At 40.2% G+C, this 12,300-nt stretch overlaps 1 protein-coding gene across 2 annotated transcripts in view; it reads right to left on the bottom strand.

Annotated features, from left to right (window-relative positions):
- Positions 1-1,931: 1,931 nt before the first annotated feature.
- LOC130912986 (phosphatidylethanolamine-binding protein 4) overlaps positions 1,932-12,300 on the bottom strand; it is a 161,591-nt gene continuing 151,222 nt past the window's right edge. For both annotated transcript variants that reach the window (XM_057831203.1, XM_057831205.1), the window contains exon 7: positions 1,932-3,683. In XM_057831203.1, the coding sequence (XP_057687186.1) occupies positions 3,592-3,683 (92 nt within the window). In that variant the 3' untranslated portion in view covers positions 1,932-3,591. The remainder of the gene's footprint in view (positions 3,684-12,300) is intronic.

The raw sequence follows: 12,300 nt of genomic DNA on the forward strand, positions 1-12,300 counted from the left end.
AATTGCCATTTGTAATAGTACCAGCAGTATTTTTTAAGAATTTAGTGAAGGTTTTTGGGCTGTGGAATGAATTAATGGAATTATAATGTATTCCTATGGGAAAATCCTGCTCGACATACGACCATTTCGACTTACAAACAAGGTCCTGGAACGGATTAACTTCGTATGTAGAGGTACCACTGTACATACATATGTATATATATATTAGGGCTGTCAAACGATAACATTTTTTAATCGTGTTAATTACAGCTTAAAAATTAATTAATCGTAATTAATCGCAATTCAAACCATCTATAAAATATGCCCTATTTTTCTGTAAATTATTGTTGGAATGAAAAGATAAGACAAGACGGATATATACATTCAACATACAGTACATAAGTACTGTATTTGTTTATTATAACAAATCAACAAGATGGCATTAACATTATTAATATTCTCTTAAAGCGATCCATGGATAGAAAAACTTGTTCTTAAAAGATAAATGTTAGTACAAGTTTTAGAAATTTTATATTAAAACCCCTCTTAATGTTTTCGTTCTATCAAAATTTGTAAAATTTTCAATAAAAAAATAAACTAGTAGCTCGCCATTGTTGATGTAATTACACCATGCTCACTCCCCAAACCCATAAAATTATTTAGACCCAAGCGCCAGCAGAGGGCGCCAAAAAAAAAAAACAAAAAAAAACAAAAAAAAAAACAAGTAACAAGTGGACATTACTGCTGTCATTCTAATCTGAGCGGGTCATGTGCGTTAATTGCGTCAAATATTTTAACGTGACAAATTTAAAAAATTGAGTACTGCCCGTTAACGCGACAATTTTGACAACCCTAATGTGTGTGTGTGTGTGTATATATATATATATATATATATATATATAAATATACACACACACATTTAACATATAATCATAAAACAAATACACTCTGGTGATGCCCCCACGAAGTAGATTTTTAATTACAGACATTCAAATTGACGGACGCCAAATCCATTTCATCTGAAATGGCTGGCATTGAATGCCCACTTTTCAGCAAATGATCGCTGCAAGCCCTCCCATGTAAAATGGATTGGAGGTCTAGCGCCGTCCATAGACATGATAATATATTGACAGGACACGGGCCGCGGTGCCGATTAATAGGGGGCCTATCTCCACCAAAGCTGACCGAGAGGAAACACAAAGAGCTTTTTACGTTGAAAATTCTTGTGAATAAATGCTTAAATCCCTGAATTCTTTATAGATATGGACGTAAAATGGTCTCAATTCTTGGTTGAAAGCTAAAAAAAAAAAAAAAAACGGGCAGTTAGCATTTATTTTAGGTTAATATGTCGAATGTGCTGCTCGTCTTTAAGCCAAAGTGGCGCCGCCTTATCACCACAAGGAGCTCATTGAAAATTCTTGCGAATAAATGCTTAAATCCCTCAATTATTTATAAATATGAACGTAAAACAGTCTGGATTCTTGGTTAAAAGTAAAAAACTGGGCGGTTAGCATTTATTTTACATAAATATTGCGAATTATGACCGTCAATGCCGTAGCGGTTAATTTCTCCCATTGATTTCAAAATGCATGCATGGTACGAAAAATACAATAATTACCTTGAATCCTCGAACAAATCACTCCTGAGACAGTCCTTCCTGTTTGTATGAGGTCCAGCTTTTGTACTTTTTCAACCTACTGAAAATCCGGCGTTGGATCGCTGCATGTTTGAGAATAACTGCGACAGACTTCGACCGACTGAGGCAGTGTGTGGGACGTCCCTGCTTGAAGGCGTGGCGCAGTGTCTGGGGATTATGTCCCTTCAATATCATTATGAAGTCTATGCGCCGTCAATGGCACCCAATGAGTTGTTGAGTTAACATAACTGTATTTCACATTCCATCCCTTTCAATGAGAAACGAGTTTTTATATCACACAGCCAGAGGAGATGCCTTGAACATTATTCAGTGTTTAATGTTGATGAGCAGAAAAAAGCGTTGGATATATAGGTGAATTTACCTGGAAGACAACATTCAATCCCACAGTACAGTCAAGGCAGGTCAATGCTTAGTGAAACACGTCTTCACAATAAGGTGTGTTTATGTGGCGTTTACATTTCCAATTCTCCAGTGAAATCAAGCCCGCTCTTTAACAGTGGAAAAGAAAGTCATTGCACATATGAGATCACGTCTGTCCCGGTTAGGCAATGGAATTGATTAAAGATTCATTTTAATTAAGGTAAATTTGAATATATTACATTTGCCATATTCTCAAGGGTAACGTGTGTTGCCAACAGACAGCTGTCAGTCCTGACAATTGAAATAAAAATAAAACACATTCGTGGAAGCTGAATGACAAATCCAGTAGTTTTTGGCAGCAAGGCGTCGAGATATTAATGGAAGCGAAGCGCTGTTTTGATTTTTAAGTCAAAATCTTGGCAATACACCAGATTGCTGATGCTTTCCAAGTAAAAGGGGAATAATTCTCTTCCACTTGGCATCTTGCACAATGAATGTGGAATTACAGCCATCTTGCCAATTATGAAAAGGTTTGATAGGTAAAATCAAGGTGGTGAGGGATGTTCCATGTGATGGATACTAACCAGTTGTTTTGTTTGCAGAGCTTTCACCGTTAAGTCCAGGAAGCAAACAAAGCGGCCGCGGGACAAATTGATCAATGATCTCTGAGGGTTCATCAGGAGGGCACACGGGTGTTTACCAAGGCTGGCTTAACCACCAAAGGAACGTTACCTACTCCTGCCTGGACCACTGAGGAGACACCAAACTAGGGTCAATAAAAGGACCAACCAAAGATTGATCATCTCAACATCAAAGTCCTTGATGGACATCTGGGGTATTGATACAAACCCCTCCCTGAGGAGAGGTGCTAGTTAGAAACCAATACTACTTCTTCAGGAGGGGCTACACTGACCCACACCTCTACAAAGAAGTATCAGCAAGTAGAAGGGTTGAAAAGTTGACCTGCTAGGTGGATCTCTTGCGCAACTTTCCAAAGATCAAAATGGGTTCAAAGTCAAGGACGTGTTTAGATGGAGGGGCTTTTACTACAGGAAATCAATGAGTACTTTGCTGGAAGTTGCACTAATGTTTCCAATTGAGAGTGGTCAGTGGAAATATGTAAACAAAAAATAAAAACATGGTAAGTTCCCTTCATCAAATAAGGCCCTCCCCACCTTGCCATCCTGTCACTTTTAGTTCCACTGCAGCATCCGGTTATGTTGCGGTCTCGGTTTCACCTCCTACTTCCTTTTTTTGGCCCTGACGTGTTTCCGCCCCTGATTTAGAAGCAACTTTTTCCACACCGGCTTGTGATATCAGAGGCCCTTTTCCTTTTCTTGTCGACAGTGCTCGGAAACTAATAAGAAATCCCCGGCGGGGCTGAAGCCTATCCCCCAAATCTTACAGAATGGGATCATGTGATCATCAAAACCCAGCAAGAGGGGAAATACAAAGAGAAACCCTTGCTCTAATGCAATGATAGAGAGATTTAATCTTCTTATAGTGTAAAGTGCAAACTTGAAAGAATAAATGGTAATTCAGCTCCAGTTGATTGCTCATCACCACGCAGGCTCAGGACACATTTGATGAGAGTTTCAGTCTTTGTAGTTTTGTGTGAGAAACTGTACTTGGGCCACAGGACTTCCCAGATTAAATGAGTGGATGAAGGCCATCAGGTCCCACTGACCTAATAGACAGAAAAAAAATAACATTTTCATCTCCAGTCACAATAAATAACACTTTGAAGTCGATGAAACTGGGAGGAGATACACCAAAATATTCTGTAAAAAATAGACATATGCTGTGTCAATTAAAAAAAAAAAATACTGTACTTTATTTAAAAATGTTAAGATATACAGTGTATGACAAAAGTGAGTACACCCCTCACATTTCTGCAGATATTTAAGTATAGATTTTCATGGGACAACCCTGAGAAAATGACACTTTGACACAATGAAAAGTAGTCTGTGTGCAGCTAATATAATAGTTAATTTCCCCCATAAAATAACTCAAAATATAGCCATTAATATCCAAACCCCTGGCAACAAAAGTGAGTACACCGTATGGGAACTACGTACATCCCTAAATGTCCAAATTGAGTACTGCTTGTCATTTTCCCTCCAAAATGTCATGTGACTCGTTACAGGACTGTTGTCAGCATTGCTGCAGAGATTAAAGAGGTGGTGGTGGTGGGGGGGTCATTCCCACCACCATGCTTGACTGTAGGCATGAAACACTTATCTTTATACTCCTCACCTGGTCGCCGCCACACATGCTTGGGACCATAGGAACTAGGGTTGTTCCGATCATGTTTTTTTGCTCCCGATCCGATCCCGATCGTTTTAGTTTGAGTATCTGCCGATCCCGATATTTCCCGATCTGATTGCTTTTTTTTTTGCTCCCGATTCAGTTCCAATCATTCCCGATAATTTTTCCCGATCATATACATTTTGGCAATGCATTAAGAAAAAAATGAATAAAACTCTGACGACTATACAGTGGGGAGAACAAGTATTTGATACACTGCCGATTTTGCTGATTTTCCCACTTGCAAGCCATGTTGAGGTCTGTAATTTGTCAGTTCTCTTCAACTGTGAGGGACGGAATCTAATACAAAAATCCAGAAAATCACATTGTATAATTTTTGAATAATAAATTTGTATTTAACTGCATGAAATAAGTATTTGATACATTACCAGCTAGTAAATATTTCGGCTCTTAGTTCTTTTTTAAGAACCCCTCCTGTTCTCCACTCATTACCGGAAGTAACTCCACCTGTTTGAAGTTGTTACATGTATAAAAGATGTGTGTGTGACCTGTTCACATGCTCAAACAAACTCCAACCTCTCTACAATGGCCAAGATCAAAGAGCTGTGTAAGGACATCAGGGATAAAATAATAGACCTGCACAAGGCTGGGATGGGCTACAGGAAAATAAGCAAGCAGCTTGGTGAGAAGGTAACAACTGTTGGAGCGATTATTAGAAAATGGAAGAAGTTCAAGTTGACATTCAATCTGACTCGTTCTGGGGCTCCACGCAAGATCTCACCTCGTGGAGCATCACTAATCATGAGGAAGGTGAGGGATCAGCCCAGAACTACATGGCAGGACCCGGTCAATGACCTGAAGAGAGCTGGAACCACAGTCTCAAAGAAAACCATCGGAAACACATTATGCCGTCATGGATTAAAATCCTACAGGGCACGCAAGGTCCTGCTGCTGAAGCCAGTGCATGTCCAGACACGTCTGAAGTTTGCCACTGACCATTTGGACCATCCAGAGGAGCAATGGGAGAAGGTCATGTGGTCGGATGAGACCAAAATGGAACTTTTTGGTCTGAACTCGGCTCGTCGTGTTTGGAGGAAAAAGAAGGATGAGTACAACCCCAAGAACACCATCCCAACCGTGAAATATGGAGGAGGAAACAGCATTTTTTGGGGCTGCTTCTCTGCCAAGGGTACAGGACGACTGCACCGTATTGAGGGGAGGATAGATGGGGCTATGTATCGCCAGATCTTGGCTGACAACCTCCTTCCTTCAGTGAGAGCCCTGAAGATGGGTCGTGGCTGAGTCTTCCAGCATGACAACGACCCAAAGCACACAGCCAAGGCAACTAAAGAGTGGCTCCGTAAGAAGCATCTTAAGGTCCTGGAGTGGCCTAGCCAGTCACCAGATCTGAACCCGATAGAAAATCTATGGAGGGAGCTGAAAGTCCGTGTTGCCCGGCAGCAGCCCCGAAACCTGAAGGCTCTGGAGAAGATCTGCATGAAGGAGTGGCCCAAAATCCCTGCTGCAGTGTGTCCAAACCTTGTCAAGGACTACAGGAAACGTTTGGTATCTGTAATAGCAAACAAAGGTTTCTGTACCAAATATTAAGTTCGATTTTTGTGATTTATCAAATACTTATTTCATGCAATTAAATGCAAATTTATTATTTAAAAATCATACAATGTGATTTTCTGTATTTTTGTATTAGATTCTGTCCCTCACAGTTGAAGAGAACTTATGATGCAAATTACAGACCTCTACATGCTTTGCAAGTGGGAAAACCAGCAAAATCGGCAGTGTATAAAATATTTGTTCTCCCCACTGTATACATTCAACATACAGTACATAAGTACTGTATTTGTTTATTATGACAGTAAATCCTCAAGATGGCATTTACATTATTAGCATTCTTTCTGTGAGAGGGATTCACCAATAGAAAGACTTGCACTTCTTAAAGGACAAATGTGACTTTGTATATTGTGACTAAATATTGCCATCTAGTGGATTTTTATGAGCTTTCAGTAAATGATAATTCAGCCATTTAACTTCTGCCCAAATGCATGATGGAAAGTGCAACCATGACTGTGCGTAATGGTACCAATTGATATATCTTCTGAGTGTTGGGAAATAAAATAGGGTGTTAAGAAAAAGATCAACTACTACCTTTCTTCCCCACATTGCTTCCCACGATATTTCTGATTGTTGAGAGAGGGATTGTAAGGCTTTGACCAATTAAAAAAAGGCAGGAATGCAAATGCAAAAAAGAAAGAAAATATCCTTATATAATACAGTTAATTATTTTCCCCTCGAAATAACTCAAAATATAGCCATTAATGTCTAAACCCCTGGCAACAGAAGTACACCCCTTTGAAAAAACATCCCTAAATGTCCAAATTGAGTAGTGCTTGTCATTTTCCCTCCAAAATGTCATGTGACTCATTACAGGAGTGCTGTCAGCATTGCTGAAGAGATTGAAGAGGTGGGGGGTCAGTCCGTTTGTGCTCAGACCGTACGCCGCACTCTACATCAAATTGGTGTGCATGGCTGTCACCCCATGAGGAAGCCTCTTCTGAAGACGATACACAAGAAAGCCCGCAAACAGTTTGCTGAAGACATGTCAACAAAGCACATGGATTACTGGAACCATGTCCTATGGTCTGATGAGACGGGCGGGCTTTCTTGTGTAACACCAATCACTCCATAGTTCTTCTCACAATTAACATTCATTAATTTGTTACCGTCCAACTATTAATACACTATTAGAAAATAAAATACAATAATGACAAATAGCACATAACAATTCTATAAATTAAATCAATAGAGACATACGATTTGCTTACAAAAACATCCCTCAATGGCTGCACAATAATACCGAGGGCAATAAGGTCCAAATCTTGGGCAGTAGCGTACCGCACGAATGCTATTTTTAGACCACAAGGCTGCGTGACGTCACCACCATAAACCGGAAGGGGGTCAACATAGAAGTGCGCTCGCATACAACCCATGCTAGTTCTGCTCAAACTCATGCATGAAAGGTGGGACCTGTGGCACACACGGATCAAGATCATTGCTCGTGAGGAAACACCGAAACTTCAGGAGGCGGCTTGCCGACTTCAATATTGTACAGATCTGTCGTTTGGCAGCATTTTGGGTGAGCTAATATGCTATGACCACTTGTACATGGGTCACAGAGACCTAACTCACGGTTACATAATGAACAACGAGTGGCAAATTAAGAGCGCTGTACTTCAAACTCGTCCTGTTTATGAAAGTCAATTGTGAAATGCTGGTGTTGTGCTGTAATGAGCAGATGTGACTTTTGTGGCGTTTGTTAACTTTTTCTAATGCACGACAACACACAGTAGATATCATCAAATACCAACCTCGATGTGGTACGTTAGATCCCCATGGACATTGGCTGCGTGAACCCAGAGTGATCATGGGACGCGTAGTCCATATACTACATCGATGAATTAAAAACCGCCATGACTGAATGGAAATTAAGCAGGCCAAATCAATCCATAGCAGTGATCATAGATAATGCTGCAAATATTGTTAAGTCAATACGAAACACAGATGGACTTGGACCACAAATAGGATGTTTTTCTCATGTGTAGTACCTGTTAAGAGATTATTAGCAGGGGTTAAAGTGGGCCAGAACGGTCAGGAACGCAGTTCCTGTATAAGATTCAGGGCAGGAACGCAGTTCCGGTATAAGATTCAGGGATGGAATGCTGTTCCGGTACACTGTGCTTTGATTCCAAAAATATACGGCTACTGTCAAAACGTTATGTAAAAAAAAAAAATGCTCAGCTGCCACACATGCATTTCAGCTCCAAGAAGAAAACAATCTACCAACATCAGATTTACATACACAAGTGTTAACAACAAGCATAATAAAGTCCTTGTGTAGTGTAATCCGTTTCCACCCATATTTATTATTTATTTTATTCCACAGACGGCATGTAGGTTTCCCCAGCTGCAACAGTTATCTGAGGCTGACGATGATGAGTCACATCAATGTGCGAATGCACGCAGAAAAGCAAAACGCCTGGATTCATTTATCCGTTCAATTGGCTGACATATACCCCTTTCCCACTGAAACTAGTGGGTCAACGCGCGTTTTTCCAAGCCGATGCATCCCACTAGCAATTGGCATTTGGCACCTTTCCCATTGACGAAAAAAGCCGTCTTTTCAAAAAAAAATTTTTTTCACCCGTCTAACCCCCAACCCTCCTCAGCCGTGCGTAAGGTGCGTGACGTCACCACGCTAAGATGCGCTTCGACAAGTGCGACCGAATTCATTCAGTTCAAGGAAGTTAACAATGCAAAGCAACATGGAAGCCTCCTTTCCGTTTGTGTTCTCTGTTTTCATGCATTTTACTGCCCGCAAAATGGTCGAAATGCAGCAAAGGATCAACACTGTGCTTGTGCTGAGGCAACGTAGGCGACGTAAATTTTGGTTTGAAATTGAAAGGAGTCGTGTACGTCACAGGAGGAGGAGAAGAGCCTTTGTTTCGTCTGTTATGGCTATTGCTAACGCTGCTACATCGACTGTTCGCCGTATGTGGATCCGGGCTAGAGCACATGGTTTTTGTTTTTTGTCATGACGCATCACGTACTAGCCTACGTCACCACGTAGATTAGGGTGTTGACTGTTGACCCGGGGTTTTGCTTTCACACTACATGGCGATCAGAGCCGAGGTGATTTTAACGCGGGTCGCTTGGCGCGTTGATTGACAGGGGTCGAGGCGGGTCGCTGCACCTTTCCCACTGCCACCAAAAGCCGATTGTTAGCGGGTTGACACGGGTTTTTTTGGCCAGTGGGAAAGGGGTAATACTGACATGTGATCAGCAGAGATAGTTAGCTCTGATTGGTTCAAATGTGCATGTTTTCTGGAACAGCAAACAAAAAAAAAGTTTGTTGAATTGATGTGATAAAACAGGCAATGCAACAGAAAATGGATCAAATCTTTAAGAGCAAGGAAAAAGTTGAGGAGGCTTATTTTTCATATTTAGGTTCATTTGCCCCGATGGGGAGGTTCAAAACATCTTAGCTGTCAATGTGCACTTTGGACTTATATTTGTTCATTTATGTTAGGCTACTTATTCATTTCCTTATTGATTTAAAAAAGTCAATGTTTGCGCGATCTCCAAAATATATTCCATTTCACTGCATAATATAAGTCATTTGTATTTTTCTGAATGTATGTTACTTATATCTTTATTATTAAAAAAAAAAAAAAAAAAGAAAAAAGGAAGCAAAAGTAAATGTTTAAATTGATTTCAATTTTAATATACATCATATGTTCTTAAGTAGTTAAAATTGAGATTTTCGGGCTCCGTGGCGACCTTCACGTCGGGGAGTTCCTGCAAGAAATTCTAGCCACTTTCACCCCTGATTATTAGCAATCAACAGTGTGGCCCGCCTCACTTCACAAACACTAAAGATTGTTCGCAGCACTTTTATACAAAATTTCTTCAGATCATAAGAAGTAAGCACATACAGTGCCTTGCAAAAGTATTCGGCCCCCTTGAACCTTGCAACCTTTCGCCACATTTCAGGCTTCAAACATAAAGATATAAAATTTTAATTTTTTTGTCAAGAATCAACAACAAGTGGGACACAATCGTGAAGTGGAACAAAATTTATTGGATAATTTAAACTTTTTTAACAAATAAAAAACTGAAAAGTGGGGCGTGCAATATTATTCGGCCCCTTTACTTTCAGTGCAGCAAACTCACTCCAGAAGTTCAGTGAGGATCTCTGAATGATCCAATGTTGTCCTAAATGACCGATGATGATAAATAGAATCCACCTGTGTGTAATCAAGTCTCCGTATAAATGCACCTGCTCTGTGATAGTCTCAGGGTTCTGTTTAAAGTGCAGAGAGCATTATGAAAACCAAGGAACACACCAGGCAGGTCTGAGATACTGTTGTGGAGAAGTTTAAAGCCGGATTTGGATACAAAAAGATTTCCCAAGCTTTAAACATCTCAAGGAGAAAAAAACAATGTCTTATACACGGTGACCCAAAAAAAAGTTTACACTGCCATAATACAACTTAAATGCCATGTTTATTCATCTTAGAATTAGAATTGAATCACAAATTATACATTATTGTAAAGAACATGTACAGTACACTCTATTTTTCAATGTGTCCTCCCTTAAGTGTCACAACAGCCTCCAGGCGCCTGCGGAACGCTTCTTTATGTAGGATGCTGTCATCTTTTCCCAAGATCTAACAATGGACCTCTCCAAGGCTGCCACAGAAGTTTGTGGCTTTTTACAGGCACTGTCCTCCACAGTTGCCCATATGCTATAATCCAGGGGATTGAGATCTGGACTCTGGGGTGGCCACATATCACCTTGTCAATCAACTTTTTGGTCCGCACAGATCGGCACTTCCAGACCCAGGTTTTCGTGAGGCTGTTCCAATATCTTTCAGCTTCTTTTTAACTTTGTAGACTGCACATCTGGATATTCTCAGATTTGCTGCAATCTCAGTAGGTGTCAGACCGGCACGCAGCAATTCAGGTACAGCTAAAGTTTTCTTCATTTTCAGCAGAAGCACAGGAATTGTAGAGACGAGAGATTACCAGCTGCATTGAGTGACCTTAATGAATCACTTAAGCATGACAACCTATTTAGATATGTTTCAATGGCTTTTAAACAAGCAGTGAACTGAGTGTAAACTTTTTTTTGGGTCAACCTGTATGTATCTCTTTCCAATGCTAAATCTGAATAAATGCATTGGGCACAAAACACACACACACAAAAAAAAAATTTAAATGGGGGGGTGGGCTACTTCGCGGTTTTTCACTTATCGCGGCGGGTTCTGGTCCCCATTAACCGCGAAAAACAAGGGATGACTGTACACTGTGGTGGTCTAAAGTCTTTCCAAACAGCTATTTAAGTCATCTTGTGAAAATATCTTGAAAAAAATATATATACATTTTTTTTTAATATCGCAATATATCGCAACCCCAAAAAAAATCGCAGCAATAGTTTTTCCCAATATCGTTCAGGCCTAAATAGTAGTAATAGTAATAGTAGTAATAGTAGTGGTTGGGGTTTTGTTACGCATCCTCTACATGGAGCTGCGCTAAAGGGAATGTCATGCCATGATTAACCAATATTAATCCATACATAAGGCGCATTGCATTATAAGGCGTACATTCGGCTTTTCAGAAAATTGAAGGCTTTTAGGTGAGCCTCACAGTGCGGAAAGTATGGTAATCATGGAGGCTCATTATGCATTAGTAGCCAATTTAGTCATTTTGATACTAGGCTAATATAGTTAATATACATAGATACAGTATGTACGACATGTGCTGCCTTCATTATAAGGCTTTGAATTTTTTTTTTGCGGCTCCAAACTTTTTTTTTTTTTTTTAAGTCCAATATGGCTCTTTCAACATTTTGCGTTGCTGACCCTTGGCCTAGGGCATCCGGTTACCCAGGGTCTGTTTGAGTGGTATTTATTATAAATCGTAAGTTTTCTGTAGTTGGCATTGACTTACTTTTGTGAACAAATGACTTTGATTTGACTACTCTCCTGAACATAGCAGTCCCATTTGTTTGTGATGTTTGAAAAGAAGGAGCTCTGAGTCAAGATGTTGACTGCTATGTGAGCTTCTTACACTAGCTGGCAGCCATATTGTAACTTGCGATCGAAAAAGTGAGGCAATGGGCCAAACCAAATCTTCGCCCTCGCATCACGACAAATCTTTGAATATCACCGTGCTTACATTAAGTAACAATGGTAAGGCAATGTGCGTTGTACTTTGAATTGAGTCTGTTTAAGGCATCCGAGGCCTAAGTGAGCCGTGAGTCACAGAGAACAGCACTGCTGAAAATAAAACATGTTGCTGTAATGATGGAGGTGGGAACGCAAGGACGCATTGGCAAGATGATATGATTCAGTCGCCTGTACTTTTTTTTTTTTCTTTCCCTCTCCTTTTAAACAAACACCAGACGGCCATCCGGCTGGTATGACAATATCACGGCTTCAAATTTTGGACAACCAAAATTC

This window comes from Corythoichthys intestinalis, chromosome 3 (assembly GCF_030265065.1).
Source record: "Corythoichthys intestinalis isolate RoL2023-P3 chromosome 3, ASM3026506v1, whole genome shotgun sequence".
Taxonomy (NCBI): Eukaryota; Metazoa; Chordata; class Actinopteri; order Syngnathiformes; family Syngnathidae; genus Corythoichthys; species Corythoichthys intestinalis.